Below are 19,943 nucleotides of genomic sequence, written 5' to 3' on the forward strand. Positions count from 1 at the left end.
AAATACAAAATAGGCAGACAAGCAACCGAGAAACTTTACTATACAATGTCTTTTACAAGGCTACAGTCGAATTCGACTGAAGGCTTGAATGACAGCACTTACTTTGGCTAGACTGCAACTTTCAACTTGACCTTGGCCTCTAGCCGCGTCTAACCCGAGTGTGAATTGGCGCTGCCAAAGCCTTGTTTTTTACATTTTGTAAACATACCGGAAGCTAACCAAACGATCTGGCCTTGTAGTGAAACCGGACGTTTTGGGTTAAACTTAAAATTCTGCGATGATTTTAAAAAATATTAATATAATCCAACCAATAATGATTTCACTTGTACGAAGAGAACAGTAACACTAACATTATTTTGTGAAAACGTAAATTAAAACTAGGAAGGAACTAATATTCTATGTAACTCTAGTAGTTATAAAATGGTCATTTACTTCAAAATTTCATGCTTAAATAAAAACGTGAAATCTGGTGATGACAGACTGCAAACCAAAAATGTGTTTCTGAATTATTCTAATACCGTTTAAATAGATATATATCTAACTTCACATTTTAATATGTAACGCTTTAAAGAATATTTTTTATAACTATGTACCGAGACATTTATAAAACTTTTTTAGACAGTCACACAGTTATTCTATGTTTTTAAGTTAAACTTTGGCATCTCTTTACAAAAAAAAACCAAGAGAAACGTGTAAACTAATTTAATAATCTGTCAGATTATTACGTTAACAATACTTAACGTTAGAATGAAAGATACAAGTACAAACTTGTCAAACCAATGCTATAAATAAATTATCACTCCTTGTTATAAATGGTATATTTATATTGATTTCCAACATGAAAATTAACAATTCCAGAACATTCTTTAAATATATCTTATTTATAATCAAACTTTTATAATCAAATTTCTATATGAAATGACAAATACAACAAAAAAATAAACCCGATTTATTAGTAATATTTGTCACTAAGTGCATTGCTATTGAATACAGCATGCAGCAGGTAATCAGTTTTGTTCTAAATTAATAAATTACACACGGCTATAACTTTATTATTTAATAAAGGTTATGGTCATATCTATCTATCTATCTATCTATCTATCTATCTATCTATCTATCTATCTATCTATCCTGTCTTCTGTTTTATGTATAGGAGGAACGCAGTTAATAGTTAACATTATTATTATTATTATTATTATTATTATTATTATCAAGCAAAAGAATGCAAAGAAGAAAACAGATTTTTCTGTTGAAACATGCTAAAATGTCTTTTTCAGTCTACATACAGAAGCCTTTACGTCCCCTTGGATGATTGGACGATGGGTACATTAACGCCTGCAGGGATTTTTCTTTCAAAACTGTGCTAAGTCAAAACACCTCGAACTTCAGTAGATCAGTAACAGAGCTCAACATTTGGTGCAAAATTTAATTATCTGCACTTTATTCTTGAACTCTTTATCATCTACTTTGCATATCACGTGGCTTGCCTCAGCCAATGATTTCTTCTCCTTAATGTACACAGGCGCGTCAGTGCTGGTAAGTCCCTGAGATTCAGTATCTCTTTTTTCAGTCTTGAGGCTTTTTAAAAAGAGCCAGAAGTCTCAATGTTGGACGTGCTATGACAGCGTCATTACTACTACATCCACGCTGGATTGACCCGGTGATGTTCCTTTACGACAACGGTTTAGATGAAGTGAATAAAAACATGGACGGATTTGCGGGAGGCAACTTTGCTGCGAACCAATGCAGGAATCTGATGGCCCATCCTGCATCCCTGGCTCCTAGCACTGCTTATACATCGAGTGAAGTGTCAGCTTCTGGCATTGCTGAACCTGTCAAACAGTGTAGCCCCTGTTCTGCAGCTCAGAGTTCTTCTAGTGCTTCTCTTCCGTATGGATACTTTGGCAGCGGCTATTATCCTTGCAGGATGGCACATCAGAGTAGCATTAGATCCTGTGCACAGCCTTCAGCCTATGCAGAAAAGTACATGGATACATCAGTCTCCGGAGAAGAATTCACGTCTAGAGCAAAAGAACTGGCTTTTTACCAGGGCTATACTACTAGCCCATATCAGCACGTACCGAGCTACTTAGATGTTCCGGTAGTCCCGACTATTAGCGGCCCTGGAGAGCCGAGGCATGATACATTGTTGCCAATGGAAAGTTACCAGCCTTGGGCGATCACAAATGGGTGGAACGGGCAAGTTTACTGCTCTAAAGAACAAACCCAGCCATCACATCTCTGGAAATCCACGATGCAAGGTAATGGTAAATTGTATGGATATGGGGGAAGGGGAAAGTAGGAGGGTTGCATCCATACTGTATTTGAGATTAGGAATATTTTATTAGTGGTTTAGTTTATCGCCATAACTAAAAGTAAAAAAGTTTTATGCGGTGCTCAGTGACAGACAAAGAAGAAAGTAATAAAAGTTTTCTGTATATTGTGAAGGTATAGAAGTCAATTCTACGTTGTAACGCAGTTAGAAGTGGAGCAAAACGTAAGGAGTTCTGTTTTTTTCTTAGTTGGGATAAGAGTAAACATTTACTGTAAATTTTGAAAATATTATTGTAATGGGAGTAATTGGGTGTGAAGTATAATGCATACGCCTAAAATTGACCAGGACTTATTAAAACCGAAGTGTTTTCCTTAAATTATGACTCTGATTTACCTGTACTTGATATAGTTTGTTAGAGCATGTGCTATTATGATTTGGAAATAATACGGACCGTCGATATTTATTTATTTATTTATTTATTTATTTATTTATCTAGAGGTTGTCACACACCCTGGGGATGCAAATTCATTTCGTCGAGGAAGAAAAAAACGAGTTCCTTATACTAAGGTGCAGCTTAAAGAACTCGAGAGGGAATACGCGACCAACAAATTCATTACGAAGGACAAGCGAAGAAGAATATCGGCTACTACTAACTTGTCGGAAAGACAAGTCACAATTTGGTTTCAGAACCGGAGAGTAAAAGAGAAGAAAGTTGTTAATAAGCTAAAGACAAGCTAGCGATACGATGATACGATGTCACCATGGACAAATTAACTTAAAAAGTGACCAACAAAACAAAATACTAAATGTACACAGTTCTCTCCAGCAGTGTCTGTTAACTTCAGTTTCATAGGTAAATATGAAGAAAATATTGTTCTCTGAAGTGTTCCAAAGGTAACGTCGTAAAAGAGAAAAACAAACACACACAAGGTTACGCAATTGCTGTAGAAACCTGAACAATTGATGTAAATATATTAAAAAGCTTCAAGCTTCTATGGTTAGTTTGTAACTACATTTGTATTATATTTCACAAAGCATGTAGAAATAAGGGGGTATTAAATATTGTACAGTTAAAATATGTACTGATCTGTACTGCATGGTTGTTAATGCTCAGGTAATTTTTCAGTCTTAGAAAAGTATAAAATATGCATTTATACACTCATTCTTTTTTTAAGTGGAAACAGATTATTTAATGGGCACTGAAATAGATTTCATTTGCGTTAATCACAAAAGCATGTGTTAAATATATAAAAGCTTAACTTTTTATGAAAGAGGCAGTTTTTCAACTTGAGTTTTTCAGCTATTGAAAATATCATTCTACATTCTGTACAATTTCATAATTATAAATTACATAATATTTCACAAGTTGATGACTTCATTATACTTTATTGATAAAATGTTGGTATTATTGTTTCACTGTTTTAAAAATATCTATGAATAAACGAGTACCAAATGTAAAAAATGCTTCTGACAGGTTGCCTATATAAATCATGTTGAATATCTAAGCAAAGAAAATAATAAATTCAAAGAATATTCTGTCCATTCCCCTGTACTTTCAGTGTCTCCTTTCTTTGCTGTCAGTGTCATCTATCTGTACGAAAACGTGAGATGTATGATATTTTGCCTAAATACACAAGTGCATACAGGAGAGTTATCCTATGACACTGTCGGAGTGAACAGCAATCATAAACTGAAGAGATTTTTTTGAACAAAATGGTGTCAGTGTCTAAAACTGTCAAATTTCTTATTCCATGTTTTGACTAAACTTTAAACTGTGGCTAATAAGATTTTCAGTGATCTTATTAACAAATCTGTTCGAATCCATTAAAGTCAACGTATACACACAAGAGCGCACGCACATGCATAAACGTACCAAAATATATACATGTGCGTTTACGTCATTTTTTAACTGCGCAATATCCGCAAAATAGTCAATTTGTAGTCTCAAAACAGTCATGTTCATATATTTAGTAGATTCTTAATTACAAGAAAAGAATACTTTACACGTAACACATATGTGTTCTGATTAAAGCCTAACAATGGGTCGTAATATTAAAAAAGGCAGGCCCATACATTTACAGCCTAGTTTGAGAACCATTAAATACAGTCTTGTTGGAAAGGCTCTAACATTAATATTTACCTAGTGTACGAAACACATAAAAGGGATCGCGCGGGAAATGGAAACTATTTGATTAAGTGGCATGGTTAGGGTAACTTTAAACCTTGACCTTGAATGAAAAAAGAGCCTTTGACCTTGACTGTTATAGTAGTTAATGAATAGACATGGCAGGGATTGTTGAAGCAAGCGTGCCACCTTGCGTCAATTCAATGTATTTGCAACATGAATTTGTGTTATGCAAAGCATATACTGTGTGTGTGAGTGTGCGCGTGCGTATATATATATATATATATATATATATATATATATATATATATATATATATATATATATATATATATATATATATATATTATTCGAAATGATGTAATTCATTACTAAATTAAAGGTAATCCAAGGTGTTCCAAGTGATAATATCTGAAGTGTACAATGTATGGTAGGATTATTTCTTGATTATACAATATTATACAACTACTATATACAATTATACATTATTTCGTTATACACATTGTTTTTTTTCCAGTTTAGTTAATGACATGAAGCTTCAAGCCGATGCAAATATCTTGACATTTTTATATATCTTTTAATATTTTAGATACATTTGTAAAGTTTGTATTGTAATTTGCCTTATGCTAGCAGTATATGGTGTTTATAATTTTAATTCTTCAGAATTGGTTAGTAGACCTTAACGATAAAAAAAAATTTTGAACTATATTTTAATATTTTTACATCACCCCATTTCTGTTGTAGCAATGATAAAATAATTCAGAACACATTACAATATCAGAACAAAACGGTGCTTTGATACAGTAAAATAAAAACGTTCATTTAGACTAGTGTCGAATTTTGAAAAACCTTGAGATTTTCATTTATAAAAGCAATTTCTAGAATATTATATATTTTTACTTCAACGTGCGTAACGTAAATATGATTAAAAATGATTTGGAAATTATTGCTATGTGTATGCCATATTATAAGAAATTTGTTGATTAGCTGTAAACACGCTAGACAGATTGTTATTCATTCACACATTTTTACTGTAAATAGTGCATTTGTTGGTCACACCAATTAAAGTACTCCTTTAAGTATTTTATTCTGTTCTTTTACAACTGAAATATATTTTGAAACAAATTATAGTATCGATTAATGTGACAATAAAATACACGCAAATTAAATCCCTGCCCGCTGCTTGGCCTTATTTGATTTTTAAACTGATTTAAAGGAGGAAATATCAACACGCGGAGTACCTCTCCGTCAGAATTAGCAAATCTTTTCTTCCCAACGCTAAAATTAAACCTTTCCCCCCTCGTGCTTTCAGTGTAAATGAATTTTAAATTATTTTAAAACAGAAAAAGAAATTTGCCCTAGTTTTGGCAATTCACGCGGTATTTCCAATAAGATAGATAGATAGATCGATAGATAGATAGATAGATGCTGTAGCTATGAAAACATATTTCATAACATTTTACGATTTATGAGAGAGTTTTGATACAATTGTCAGCATGTACATGTATTTTTATACATTAATTATATTTTAAGTTGATTGATTTATATATCTGTTTCCTATACGTACCTTTCAAGTGCGCTTTGGATTTCATTAAAAAATCCATTCATGATTAGCTTAACAGATAAATAATTTAGGTAGCTTTTTCCTTTTAAACTGATTAAACAATTAGAATTTAAACAAGTAGGGGTACATTGATTTTCGTAATGATGTGTTATTTGTATATGAATTGGATTTACAAAATTTGAACGATCCATATACTTTTACTGTGAATTAATGTTTAGTAGGTCGACTTTGAAAGACAGCACAGTGTCCTGTTGAATTGTGGACATACTAAATCACAAAAATACTGTTAACTAAAATAAGAGCTACATCGTTTTATTTCCCTAAACGTGTTTGTCATTAAGTTCTTGTTAAAAAGCGTGCAGGGGATAAAATGTTTGTGTGACTAATAATACACTGGTTTGATAATATGCCCATTGAGATGATGGAAAAACAAAATAAATGAGAACAGACTAAATAAAAGATTACTATGAGAATTTATTCCCGTTGTTGCAAACATTTTTAACACACATTATATATATTGTACAATGTCTATATAAAGGAACTTGAATTATTATTGAGAGCACAATTTGTAAGAAAGAAATCCGAAACACAACTTAACAAAGAAAACAATATGCAATGCTTGAATAGATACTAAAATTATTCTTTACTTGCCTAAAATACTTTAATTGCATACATGATATTTTAGGTATCCCCTATGTGCAAAATATGCAAAGTTGAATAGCCCGACGACAACAAAATGTGTATCTAAATTGCAAAAAAACCTATCTCAGTCCACAGATTAAATACAGAACAGGCATTCTGTACAATAAACCGCAGCTCGATTATTTGCGAATGGTATTAACTTATTAGCTTTCAGAATAATATTATTGCTTTTAATAACAAAGCGCCTCATGTCAACAGTACACGATTTTGTCCCATTAGCTTATAGGACTTATCTTTAAGACAAACTGAATATTTATATCTAAACAGTCAAATTCACTGTTCCTATTGGAGTCACGCAGTAAATAGTATAATTATTATGCGCAAGTATTCACATTGACGTGTAAGCAACTCTAAAAAAATAAAACATGGACTCGTTTTTAATGTTTTAATAATGTTTTATTTGCTTACATTTGAATGTGTTATATTACAATATAGAACGGAAAGTATCTACAGTATTACAATTCTAAGTCTTGTAAGTCAATTGTCCAAGCCGATGTGCTATTATTACTTTTGCGTGTGCTGCCATCTTAAGGTAATAAATGTTATTACAGTGTAGTACAAATGGGATATTTCAATATACACATTAACACAAAAATAACACAAAAATAATCATAATTTAAATAATTTAAATTATAATATGTGCAATGCAGTGGTATTACTTTTTCTGCATACCTGCATTTATTTTATGCGTATTTCATTTCATGTATAATAAACGTATGCAGTAACATTCAAATGTGGGTCATTTATGCAATAGCGTTATAGTGATTTGATTATATAAACTATCTGCAAAATGAATAAAAGAAAAGAAAAAAATAAACTTCAGTGACTATTGCCTAAATTATATAGGATATATGTGTTTATCTATAATGTTTCTACAATGGAATTTAAAATTAATTTAGGTGATGGAGTGTTCAGATCTGTTCAGATCAGATGTTACTGATGTGAAAATTATTATAATATATATAATAATAAATATATAAATGTAAAAGTTTTATTACTTCATTGTTTTTTTAATTTCTCTATGTGATATATATTTTTTATATTTTTTAAAAATATCTATCTATCTATCTATCTATCTATCTATCTATCTATCTATCTATCTATCTATCTATCTATCTATTATTTTTGCTTAATTAAATAATTTCTTGCCTATACATATTCCTCCGTCACGAGTCAGCTTATTCTAAAAACAATGTTTATAACATCATTTAAAATTACATGCCTTACTTGGTAAGTGACAATATATTAACACGGAGGGCAAGGGAAACAAAAAATATGACAGATTAGCTGTGAAAACAAAGCACAAAACAATGAAAATACATGATTCTCGGCTTATTACTTCCAATATATTTTTATGTTTTTCACTTCATATTTACCCGTTTCTTGTTGATATGCGTATTTTTATATATCGGACAGGAACTTTCGCTTTTACAAAGTATAAATGCTCAGCAATCGTTTTCGAGATTTCAAAACCTAAGTTCGATGATGTTTTACGTTTCTGAGTTACTTCAATTTGGTGTCAGTAATCTTTCGGGTATATTAAATATAACAGTAGCACTTACAGTTTATTAACTACAGTATCATTGATGTTATTAAACAATACAAAATTTAGCAACTAAAGAGGCAGCAAACCTTTACGAAAGCTAGTTTCTTTAATGTGTGATTGTATAAAAGGTAACATGCGTATAGTTAACTTACAATTAATTTCTCTTGAACAACAAGACTGTTCGGGAGATGCCAGATCTTACGGCCAATTGAATAAAACATCCACGATATTCTTTCTTTAACAGAAATCTGCTTAGTTTTTTTTTCTCCTTTTTTAATGGTGCAGTGTATTCTTTGTTTAAAATAAATAAATACAACTTGGTGATACATGTAATGAACAAAAGACAACGACATGAGCGAACAGAATACTTGAAAACTTCTTGAACAAATCCATTAACTTTATTCTCTTTATTAGCTCAAACCCGATCAAAGTAAACAGTGAAGTTTAAAAACAATTTTTAAGTTATCGCATGATACAGAATTTAACAACCTATCTGTACAATATTAAAGCATTAAATTCCTAATATTTACATTTCTTATTCTTGTTATCCCAAATAAACAGAAAAATAAGAAATGAAATGAATTCTATTAAAGCAAAAAACAACTTGGCAACTGATTGACCAACGACATACCATTCCTTAATTAATATTTTAATGATTCTGCATTTCCCAAATTAATTTTAATACAATGCATTTTTTCATGATGAATATACTGCAAATGTTCTATTTCATAAGAAAAAACCCCCACTTTTATTAAAAAAAAAATAGAATTCCTTGCAGTTTGAAAATTACTGAATGCTACTTAAATTTTCTCAAAGATTTGTAAATGTGACTTCACTAAATGTATTTTAAAAATGTTTTACTCTGTATGACTTTTGAAAAACGTTTCTTAATTAAATTGATATTAATGATACTGCTATGCATTTTACACAAAATACAAATGCAGTTCATCTGTGGGATTATGTAGTTTGATTAGCATACAGCTTCATTGGTCCAAGTTCTCCTGTTGATCCAAATGCTGTCCTTTGTGCCTGTGTGGAGAAACACTGAAGATTATTATCGGGTTCAAAAAAACCGTCACACAAATTCTATGATATCACTTATTTCAACAATGCTCATTAAAATAAAGTAATGTGCAAATAGTGTATTGAAGTAACAAAAATGTATTTATGGTAGCCTTTAATCGTGATATATCTAAATATTTATAGTACTGCATAAACTAAGAAACATACTTGACATAATAATAAATAGGACTATTAGTTTATGATTTTGAGTTTATTCTTAGTAGATATTATTTTAATGAAAATGTTAACATGCATTACAATAAAGGTTTTCATGATAAGGTAAACTCCGTAAAAAGCATTCCTCAAATTTTGTGTCTTGTTGTATAAATAAAAACAAGAGGCATAACCGGAAAGAAAAGCAACTAACTGTAAAACCAATTAATTGACTTCAGAAATAAATGGCGTTAGAAAAACATGTGTTATAAATTTTACATCAAAGTTAAAAAAATGCAATAATGAACATTTAATACCTCTACCTGAAAATGACGATAGTACAGAATACTATCAGTTTGTGTATTTTTACATTTGTCTTTTTGAAGGTTTAAATTTCGGGCTCGTATTCATGAAATAATTTGTGGTTTTTGTGTGCTTCTAATTTCGAATCATAAAATACCCAATCTTCATGGCTTCTTTCATATTATTTATACTGGTAATACTGGTAACAATAGTATTTGCAGTTTCTGCTCTTTTTCCTCTTCTTCCTCGTCCTCCGCTTACACCTCTTCCTTCTCTTTCCTTTTTCTACCAGTAAATACACTACTACTGCTACTGTTGCTGCTACTACTACTACTACTACTACTACTACTACTACTACTACTACTATTCAAGAATAAATTGGAGGATTACATTATTGCTTATATTTTCACCGAATTTCTGTAAACAAATCCCATGTATGTTGAACCCTGTAACCATCACATGATATTAAATTGAAAAACTACTACTAACAATAATAATAACAACATTCACATCTGTAATTAAGCAATTGACAAACTTAAGAAATTTAAATGTAACGTTTGAACATGTTAAAAAATTCAACATTTCTTATCTTTTTTACCATTTTTAAATAGACATGGAAGCGTATGTTTCTCAGCGTTCTCCTTTAGATGAACGACTATTGATAAAAAGTCTGTAGACTCATATGAAAAAGTCTCTAACATAACGTTAATTACTGAATACACAACCATGAAATTATTAAAGAAAAAAAACAAAAAACAATAATGGGTGTCGGCACTTATAGTGATGTCCATAGACAATCGTGGCCAGTCTCTTGTGTAGGACTGCTCGAACTTGAAGTCTACGGTTGTTTCATAAAATCAGCTATTACAAACTGGACATTACGGGTGGGGATTCATAATGAATTCTTTCAGGAAAAGTAAACTATTATGGTGACGATTTTTATCGCTAGATAATGTCAGTTTTGTTTTTTTAGAAATGATTAATTAATTGTATTTTATTTCATTCTTAGTATAATGTACTTTTACATTTTTTATAATACCTCACTAATAACTCTTTGCACTTATACAACTGTTTCTATACGTTCACCCATTTGTAAATGTATATTCTAACAAAAACCAACGAATTATTTCATAATGGTAAAAAAATAAAAAAATATTTTATTTGCATTTAAGAGAAATATGTGGAGTAAACTTGAACAACATAATCATAGTAAAGATTGTTTAATAATAGCATCTGAAAACAGACATTTTAAAAATACCTTGTTGTGTGTTTTCTATCCTCTTAACTTGGGCCTCGACACTGATCTCAGCATCTTGAGAACTATGTAGGTGGCGTTTCAAGATCGCCCTTGGTCAGCTTCTTCGCGTCTCTCCCGACAAAAGCTGAAGTTGATTGCCAAAAGTGCAATAAAACCGCAGGTCAGTCCAGTCCTGTTTTTGGGTTTTGTTGCAGCCCTGTGTTCAATTATGGCTTGAAAGCAGGAATACAAGTGCAAGAATGTGTTTGCAGTCACAAAGAGGCGGGGCGTGACGCCGAGATGAGAGCTACTTTTGAGTGTCTGAGTTATCAAAATATTTCAAAAATTGTCATAACGTCTAATTTGTTAACACGCAAACAATACACATACATTAGATTCAAAATTAAAATTCCTGCAAAATTAGCTTTCATAAATGCAAAGCTAGCCAAAAAATTATTTCAAAAAGAAAAAGAAAGCTAGTCGTAAAAATAAGCATTTTATTTAAGAAACTATTCAGCCATTAATATTATGTTATTGTAGTTGTCTTTATTTATGTGTAACGATTCATTTTAACCAGCGCAAGATACATACACAAACTCAGTACCTTTAATCACATAAAAGCCGTAGGACCAATGTAGGCCCTTTCGCAACATGGCAGGCATGAACAAAGGAATTAGAGATTTGCTGCATGTTTAAAATCAGTAAGTAAAGAGTAAAGCAACTGAAAGTGTAAATGTATTTGCAGAATCAATAAAGTGTTATTAAAATTTTAAATAAGATAAATTATAAGTACCGGTTATTTATTCGCAATATACATTTACGAAAATGCTTTGAGAGTGTGCTTTTATATTAGAATATACAGTACCGGTACATATTTAATATACAGTTTTGATAAATTGAACTATTTCAGTTTTGCAGATTCCGACCGTTTACAACAAGCATTGCTGAGTTTACAAACATCTGTAAGGAAAAATTCATTTTCGTAATGTAAATCGTAAAGTTTGCCGCATCATCTAGCTGATGTGAAGATATGTTGTTCATAATTTATCAGACGCTATTCTCATTTCATACACTACTGTAATTTGTGAATTCTACAAAAAAGGCTAATTTGGTATCTTGCTTCTTCATACTTAATTATAAGAGAATTTTCCTTTTTTTTCCGCGACGGAAACCTATACACTGTTTTCCTTATATAAATTATGTCACTGGTTTTCTTTTGTTTGAGTTATTCATAGATATTCATAAAGAAACTCAAATATCAAGTAGCGTGGCCATTTTGCGTCCATTGTTCGAAATGCTAATGAAAATATCAGAAATTTTGTTTTAAATTGACTTAACCCTTTTAATGCCTGTTTAAGTCATACTGAAGCAATCCATGTAACATGGTATTTGTGTGTCTGTTCAGTATGGTACTGGAATTGAACCTGAACGTGATCTGTACTGAAATGAACGTCTCATATTGAATGTTTTCGCAAAATGTACATTTTTTAACGTATGTTCTCTGTATAAAAAACAAAAAAGAAAATGCGTATTAACGATGCCATGAGGATCAAAGCTTATGAACAGCATCTGTATTATATGTTTTATATTTAAAAATTCAGTGTTATCATTTATTATCCTTTATTAGAGAACCGTCACTTTTACATCTGGGTGCTTATTGCGTATCCTTCATTCTCAAACCAAGTACATATACAATCAAAAAATATTTTTATGCCGACATGCGTATAAACTCCTCATAGATATATTCAGAAACCAATGGCAGATAAGTCGTTCGCTTCGTGTTAGCCATGCAGCTTTTTAAGAACACGTGTAAAGCTCCATTAAAGGCTTGTTGCTGTCGTTATATACTTTTTCCCTATCGCCCTTAGCTTCGTCTTGCAATATATATTTACATTTATAATATGCAACTACAAACTTAAAATCCAGAGAAAATCGTCAAAGATATTTTAAATATAAACCTACCCCTCGCGCACCCCCCTCCCTTGCACGCATACATACACTTTCAAAATCTGTCAATTTCTGCATCTGGTCACATGACCCGCACCTCCCTGTAATGGATGGAGATGGATCTCCACGTCAGCTTACGTCTCCAAATTTTTACTCCGCGGATCTGCTTCAAAGAGGCAGGAGCAGCACAGTAGACGAACGATGTTAAGAAAAGCTTTTGCGGAGAGGCCGGCGCAATGATGGATTTTGATGAGCGGGTTTCAGTTGGCTCAAACATGTACTTACCCAGTTGTACTTACTACGTGTCGGCTCCTGATTTCTCCAGCCTCCCTTCTTTTTTACCCCAAACCCCGTCTTCTCGCCCTATGACGTACTCTTACTCGTCTAACCTACCCCAGGTTCAACCTGTGAGAGAAGTAACCTTCAGGGACTATGCCATTGACACATCCAGTAAATGGCATCACAGAAGCAATTTGTCCCATTGCTATTCTGCAGAGGATATTATGCACAGGGACTGTTTGACTACCGCTCCTTCTAACATGGGAGAAATGTACGCGAAAAACAACTCTACTGTCTACCATGCAAGCTCCAATCCTCCGTCCAATTTCTACAGCAGCGTTGGAAGAAACGGGGTTCTGCCCCAAGTTTTTGACCAGTTTTTCGAGACGGCTTACGGAAATGGAGAAAACCCGTCACCCGACTTCTCCGGGGACAAAAACTCCAGCAAATTACCTGCCGCTGCAATGCCCAACTCTGAGACTTGCCGCATGACAGAGGAAAAAGAACGGCGAGAAGAAAACAGCAGTCCCGAATCCTCTTCCGGCAACAATGAGGAGAAATCTCACAGCAGCAGTACGTATAAAGACAGCGCCCGGTTATGAGAGAAAGTTTGTAATCTTGCGCGGCGTTGTTAAAATTTTTATATGCTGTTTTATAAGCATATAAGGTTTATAGAGGGCCTCTACATCTCCCCAACAAAACTTTGTTATAACTGCTAGATCACGTGTTTAGGGATTGAAATTGGCCGTGAAATACCTCAGGCCAATCGCCGTCTTAAAACGAACGTATAGATATAAAATGCTTTTAAAAGTATAGGAGTGCATTGAAGCTAACAAACTAATGTGTGATATTTTTACAACAATAACAAATTCTCTGCAGATCTTGAGTTCATCTGTTCAGTACACGTGCTAACTCCTAGAAAAAAATCTATTAATAGCACCAGCCCATACGACTTTATGAAGTATTGGCAGACAAACACACACAGCAAAGAATAATAAAATACTACAGGATTTGAATACTGTTTTATTTAACCGTCTTATCATAAGCAATTTAGTTTTTGTTGATCATATTTCTGATTGTTACTTCTAATTTCAATGTATTAACTAATATTTATCATTTGTGATTAACTGTTAGGGCAAAAATTACATTAGCAACTTTTTTCTCAAAGCTTAACGTCTATTACTTAAGAATTAATGTATGTGCTAGTCAAGTGCTTAAATTGTACATACAGAAAACGTTTTGCTGCTGGGAAAGCCTTGTAGTGTGCAATGATTTCTCCATGTTTATGTCGAGATTCTGTGTTATTAATAAATTAATAAATTACACAAAAATTGTTATATCTGGCATCTGATTGTTTTACATTGTGTATAAAATGGAAAACTGAAGTTGTACAAATGCAAAGTCATATTTTGGATTTATTCCTTTAAGGTTTCGCTAATGACTATTAATAGTTATTTCATGGTGAAGTTCATTTTTGGAAGTGGAATATACTCACTTACTTGGATATACATCATAATAGAAAGTAAATTCTTGCCTAATTACCTACATTTTATTAATGAATGAAAATAATTTTACCACTTCGATTTAAGTATATTTACTAAATTGTGACAGGTGAGTGTACATTAGTTTATACTTATAGATGCCTCTTCAGTCTAGCGAGCTTTATATAGTGTAAATATCATTTGACTGCTTTGAAACAAAAAAATACATTCTGATTTATTGTTAAAATGTCTGAAATAACTCAGAATTAAGACATTTTTACATGCTGTAAATAAAATAGTCGTTGTTTATATATTCTACAAAATATTTAAATTTCCAAAAGTATTTCTTTAAGCAATACATCGGGAAACGCGGCAACACTTTCTTTTATTACATTGATGGTAATACGTATTTGATCATTACAAGTCTCTACAATATTTTATCTTAATCTTAAGTTTTTTTTGTGGATCCATGGTGTTGACCATATTTGAACTGGTTTTGAAAACAATTAATTTCAAATCATGATTTTTTGTTGTCCCTTTTTTTTAGGTGGCCAACGAACTCGAAAGAAGAGGTGCCCTTACACAAAATATCAAATTCGAGAGCTGGAAAGAGAATTTTTTTTTAGCGTTTATATTAACAAAGAGAAGCGACTCCAGTTGTCGCGAATGCTCAACCTCACCGACCGCCAAGTAAAAATCTGGTTTCAGAATAGAAGGATGAAAGAGAAGAAACTGAATAGAGACCGTTTACAGTATTACACTGCAAACCCTCTGCTTTAAGATTTCTCCAACTACAAAATGAGATTTGTTTTCTATATGTGACAATATCTGGGGCTCAGTGACTAATTTCAGATCCTGCTTGCTCATAAAACCAATCATGAAAATACAATTTAAAAAGTACAGCAATTGTAAAGTTACCTTTTATTGATATAAAATAAATTAACTGGAATATTTTTTCATTTTCACTATGGTTTAACATTTACTTGGCAAGCTCGTGGCCACGACGCGGCAAATTGCATTGTTGTAGGTGTGTGTTTGAATTTTGCAATTTTCATATATATGTGTGCGCGTGCGCGCGCCCGTGTGTGGGTGTGTATACGTGTGTGTGGATATTATGTGAAAGTCTTCTCCTGTGTAAGTTGTGTGTACTTCATTTATCGGTAACCTAAGAAATGTATTATCTTTGAAGAATACAGTCTTTTCCAGTGTTACACTTTACAACTATTGGAATAAAAAAAAAAAAAGAAAGAAAGAAACCACAAAAGATCTTGCCAAAATACTTATGCATTGGAGTTACCTACTTTTTAACAGAGAAGATGTTCAACTACAGTATTGAGGAAGTACAATGCTCTGTAATCATAACTATTAATTATATAATTGAAGGCTACTGGAAATAAATATTACCATACATTTCTCAGAACGATCCTGGTTGTACAGGGACGTTGATATATTTTGGCAATTGCAAATCTTAGCACTGCATTTAACGGCACATTACTTTCAATAATATAATTTATGTAAAAAGATTATAGGATACAAAAGAAAGAAATTTTTCAAATGTTCAATGTACCAATGTACATATATGTTATATTACTGAATTGTTCGTATTCTACATAAATCTTCAGAAAAGATGTATATTAGGGTTATTTTGCATTTTGTCTTCTTCACTTGACATACACTAACTTTAGCTCTAGAAAAGTTACAAATTTTGTAATCTACATAAATATAAAAATGACAAATATAAAGAAACGTTCGGAAATTTAATTTGAAATTAAATAAAAGCAATTCCGTACTTTTTTCACGACAGAACAATGTATTAAAAAGCAGCGGAGCGGAAATAAATTAATAAGAAAAGCACAAAAAGGCCGCAGGTGTATTCTAAGACAAGTAATAATTGATTGTGTTTATTGGTTATTTAATGTTTTATAAACCATTGTTGATCTAAAATGATTTGTTAATCCGTTTTAACCTTTTGTTTCCCAAACCAGTTTACCTGTATTCAGATATATTGTTTCATTCTAGATTTTATTTTGAGAAATTTCTTATTTGTTCTTAAAAACATGTCTTACAGCAATGCCAATATAAGCAAAATTATGGAAACACATGTATCAATGTAAAGTATTGAATGTTCATTTGGAAGTAATACCTGAATAAAGGGACGAAATTGTATAACAAACTATTTTATTGAATATCTCTTATAAGGCGACAGCATAAAGACATGCAAACATTGATTCAGGTAGCTGTTTTAAAAGTACTCATTACTTCATTATTTTAATTCCCTCTCCATATATTACGTTTTTGACATTTCTTCTTCAGAACTTTAATTTTAAATATCTCACATTTGTAGAAGTATCAGATATTGCATGTTGTTAATATGTTGAAGATTCGTGAATATTTTTTCTGATATTATTAACATAACACCTTAGACCTTAAACTTTTTTTTGCCTTGCGATGTAACTCAATAACTGTTTACTGACAACTTCAATGAGATTGTTATAATATTAATTTGGCATTGAACTTCAATATTCCTATGAACATCACCTATAACCTTGGGGGTGGGAGTCGACACAGAGATTAGACTGTCCACTTTCCAGAGCCGAACTACAACTACCCTGCCCCCATTATTCAGTGCACAAACATTATTTTGATTAGGACCAGGACCACAGTAAAAAAGTTGAAATGGAAAAGTATGCATCGTGTCTTGCCCCATTGGTAATATACTAAAGTAAAAAAAAATAATAACTAGAAATGTTGAAAACTACTTAACATATGTTTGGATTACTGTACATTTGTTGACATGAAAAAGCACAAGGATCACACTTTTGAACACGTCGCTTGGAGTTTGTGGAATCCCGACCTAATTACAACACATCCTCCGTGTTGCTGTGGCAACTTGGTCATAAAAACTGTCTGAGTCTGGTGCATTTGTAGAATTGGAGAGCCTGCAATAAAATGTCTGAGACCAAGGTTATTAGCTGTTTCTAAGGAGTTAAAAACAACGAATAGGGCAGTAAATGCCATATTCCACTGACTGGTCTGGAGACTTTAAAAGAGAGCCCATATTCTCTTTCTCGATATCGGAAGGATATTCAGTAATCCGGATCTACGGATATTTGACCACTGGGTGGCAGTCTTTAGATCAATGTCAAAGCCGCTGAAGGAGAATCCTGAAAGAGGGACTTTCTGCGTTCGACCGTTGAAATCAATTGGGTATTTTGTTTCTAAGTACAATATAAAACTAACTGATTACTTTTGCTAAGGAACCATTTTAAAAATTGCAATATATAATCTACAATCACTATCGACTTAACCGGAAAGTAAGGTGAGTATAGAGTAAAGTTAAATGTATTAAAAGTTAATCTTTCGAAGGCCAAAACTTTCTCGCAAAGGTTTTGTTTTGTTCCACACCCCCTTACTCATACTTAAACACAACACTTTTTCGTGATTCTGCAAGCGCTGAAAGGTTATCTATCTATCTATCTATCTATCTATCTATCTATCTATCTATCTATCTATCTATCTATCTATCTATCTATCTATAGAAATTAACGTCGTAAACATATTTATGAAATGTGTGTTCACATGTGTACATATTGATTTTTCAAATTTTTGCCTACAATGAACTTATTTTATGAATTATATTGGTCTTGCTTTGATTTCACGCCGAAATAAGTGAAACATTAATATTACTGATTTTTTTTCTTCTGATATAATGACGGGTAGATATTTTATTGAAGAATGACAAATACGCAATGAACAAAAGTATGATGTGTGTGCCCTTCTGCAACTAAGGAAAGAGATTGTTAATATGGATTTTGCTTGTACAGAAACACGAACTAAAAAAGGAATAGCGTTCAGTAAAATTACACAGAAATGTACATTTCTACATGAAATGGCTGCACACGTTTCTTCTATTGATAGATAATCTTTAATGCTTTTAGGAGGTGAAATATAATTATTTTGACGAGTTAACTTTTACTGTGTTAAAGCGTTACGGAATTCTGTACATTAATGTACATTTTTTAAATCATTCTATATTTGATATTGAAAAATAAAAATGGAAAACAAAACTCTTTCGAAACTTCGTTAAGTTGTTATGAAAATTCCGTTTCATGTTCCAAAAATGTACACTGTAATCATGAAAACCATCTCATGAAAACTGTGAGATTATTACATCTTCGGGCACGTGAATTATTCTGTATTGTACTATTCTATTTTTAGTATTAGTTCAATACGACTTTTAAATTGGTTTGCCTCTTAAACTATCAGATAATCTGAAGTGATTTAGGTCTTGTTTATAAATCGACGTTAATTAACACGTAAGAATGTTTAAGTGGTTTGTGCGTTCTCTTTCTTGTAGTTTGTTTTCCTCACTAATTCTTTATTACACTACACCATGTAAGCTTATTTGAAATGATCCCATTGGCATACGTATGGAAGTGAGGAGTCTCAGTCTCGGAAAACAATTCGATGATACCTTGATAATTTGTCTGTTGTCTAGCCGTCTGAAATTAGAAAACATCAATATAACCGTTCAAATGACATAGTTAATAAAGAAATAATCCGCTGAATGAGTTGCATTTTAAAAAATGTTCAGAAGAAGACATTCGTAAACATTTTTTCGGGTCTAAATACATTTTTTTAATCTAATAAATAACTGAATCTCTAAATCGGTAGACTGATTTTTTTTCATAGTATATTTTAAACGTGTAATTATTGTATTAAAAATGTTAAAGCGTTTGGCTGTTGCACTAGGTTTAGTCTGTAGTAATGATCTTATATTTCAAGCGGAAGTTTCACGTTGCAGAACGCTAAGTATGTGGATAAGTACTTAGTGCTTAATGTGCAGTAAAGCTTTTTGACTTGTTTGATATGGAGTTCAGTTTAGTGCAATCACACACATGAACTGTTAAAAGAATATTCTGTAAGTTGTATAATTATAAATAAACATAAAATATCGTGTAGGTAGCACTCATATATATGTACAGATTGAAATTTTATTATGTTTAAATTATTTGGAAAAAGAAATTAAGTGAATGGGCGCCTAGGAGAAAGTAACCCTGTTAGTTTCATTTATATACCTTATTATTAAACAAGACTTAACATAAAATACTTTGTAGATGGCCTCGATTTGGCGCACTACTACTACACAACGCACAGTGAAAAACTGTTTAAATGTAAATAATAATAATCATAACAATAATAATAATAATAATAATAAAGTGCTGTCAAACGATATTGATCGTTTGCTTCAGAACGTAAGAGTTGAAAT

The 19,943-nt window shown here is 31.9% G+C and overlaps 2 protein-coding genes and 1 long non-coding RNA gene across 3 annotated transcripts; 2 read left to right on the top strand and 1 right to left on the bottom strand.

The window, feature by feature from the left end:
- The first annotated feature begins 1,539 nt into the window (after window positions 1-1,539).
- hoxa13b (homeobox A13b) lies at window positions 1,540-3,817 on the top strand. The gene is made up of 2 exons (XM_028818232.2): window positions 1,540-2,261; window positions 2,772-3,817. The coding sequence occupies exons 1-2, from the start codon at window positions 1,619-1,621 to the stop codon at window positions 3,011-3,013; spliced, it is 885 nt and encodes a 294-aa protein (XP_028674065.1). The 5' UTR covers window positions 1,540-1,618; the 3' UTR covers window positions 3,014-3,817.
- A 4,771-nt stretch (window positions 3,818-8,588) lies between these two features.
- On the bottom strand, window positions 8,589-11,890 carry LOC127530070 (uncharacterized). The gene is made up of 2 exons (XR_007936603.1): window positions 10,989-11,890; window positions 8,589-9,241 (listed from the first exon to the last, which is right to left on the bottom strand). It is a non-coding gene; the product is annotated as an uncharacterized LOC127530070 (long non-coding RNA).
- Window positions 11,891-13,009: 1,119 nt separating this feature from the next.
- On the top strand, window positions 13,010-15,926 carry hoxa11b (homeobox A11b). Its single transcript, XM_028818233.2, has 2 exons — window positions 13,010-13,766; window positions 15,222-15,926. The coding sequence occupies exons 1-2, from the start codon at window positions 13,151-13,153 to the stop codon at window positions 15,452-15,454; spliced, it is 849 nt and encodes a 282-aa protein (XP_028674066.1). The 5' UTR covers window positions 13,010-13,150; the 3' UTR covers window positions 15,455-15,926.
- Window positions 15,927-19,943: the final 4,017 nt, after the last annotated feature.

Source organism: Erpetoichthys calabaricus, chromosome 13, assembly GCF_900747795.2.
Source record: "Erpetoichthys calabaricus chromosome 13, fErpCal1.3, whole genome shotgun sequence".
Lineage (NCBI taxonomy): Eukaryota > Metazoa > Chordata > Cladistia > Polypteriformes > Polypteridae > Erpetoichthys > Erpetoichthys calabaricus.

Bases quoted from the DNA above. Each gene is read 5' to 3' on its own strand.
- hoxa13b (XM_028818232.2), top strand. From the start codon at position 1,619: ATGACAGCGTCATTACTACTACATCCACGCTGGATTGACCCGGTGATG. The intron at 2,262-2,771 runs GTAATGGTAAAT...TTATTTATCTAG, and splicing joins CTGGAAATCCACGATGCAAG to AGGTTGTCACACACCCTGGG.
- hoxa11b (XM_028818233.2), top strand. From the start codon at position 13,151: ATGATGGATTTTGATGAGCGGGTTTCAGTTGGCTCAAACATGTACTTA. The intron at 13,767-15,221 runs GTACGTATAAAG...CCTTTTTTTTAG, and splicing joins GGAGAAATCTCACAGCAGCA to GTGGCCAACGAACTCGAAAG.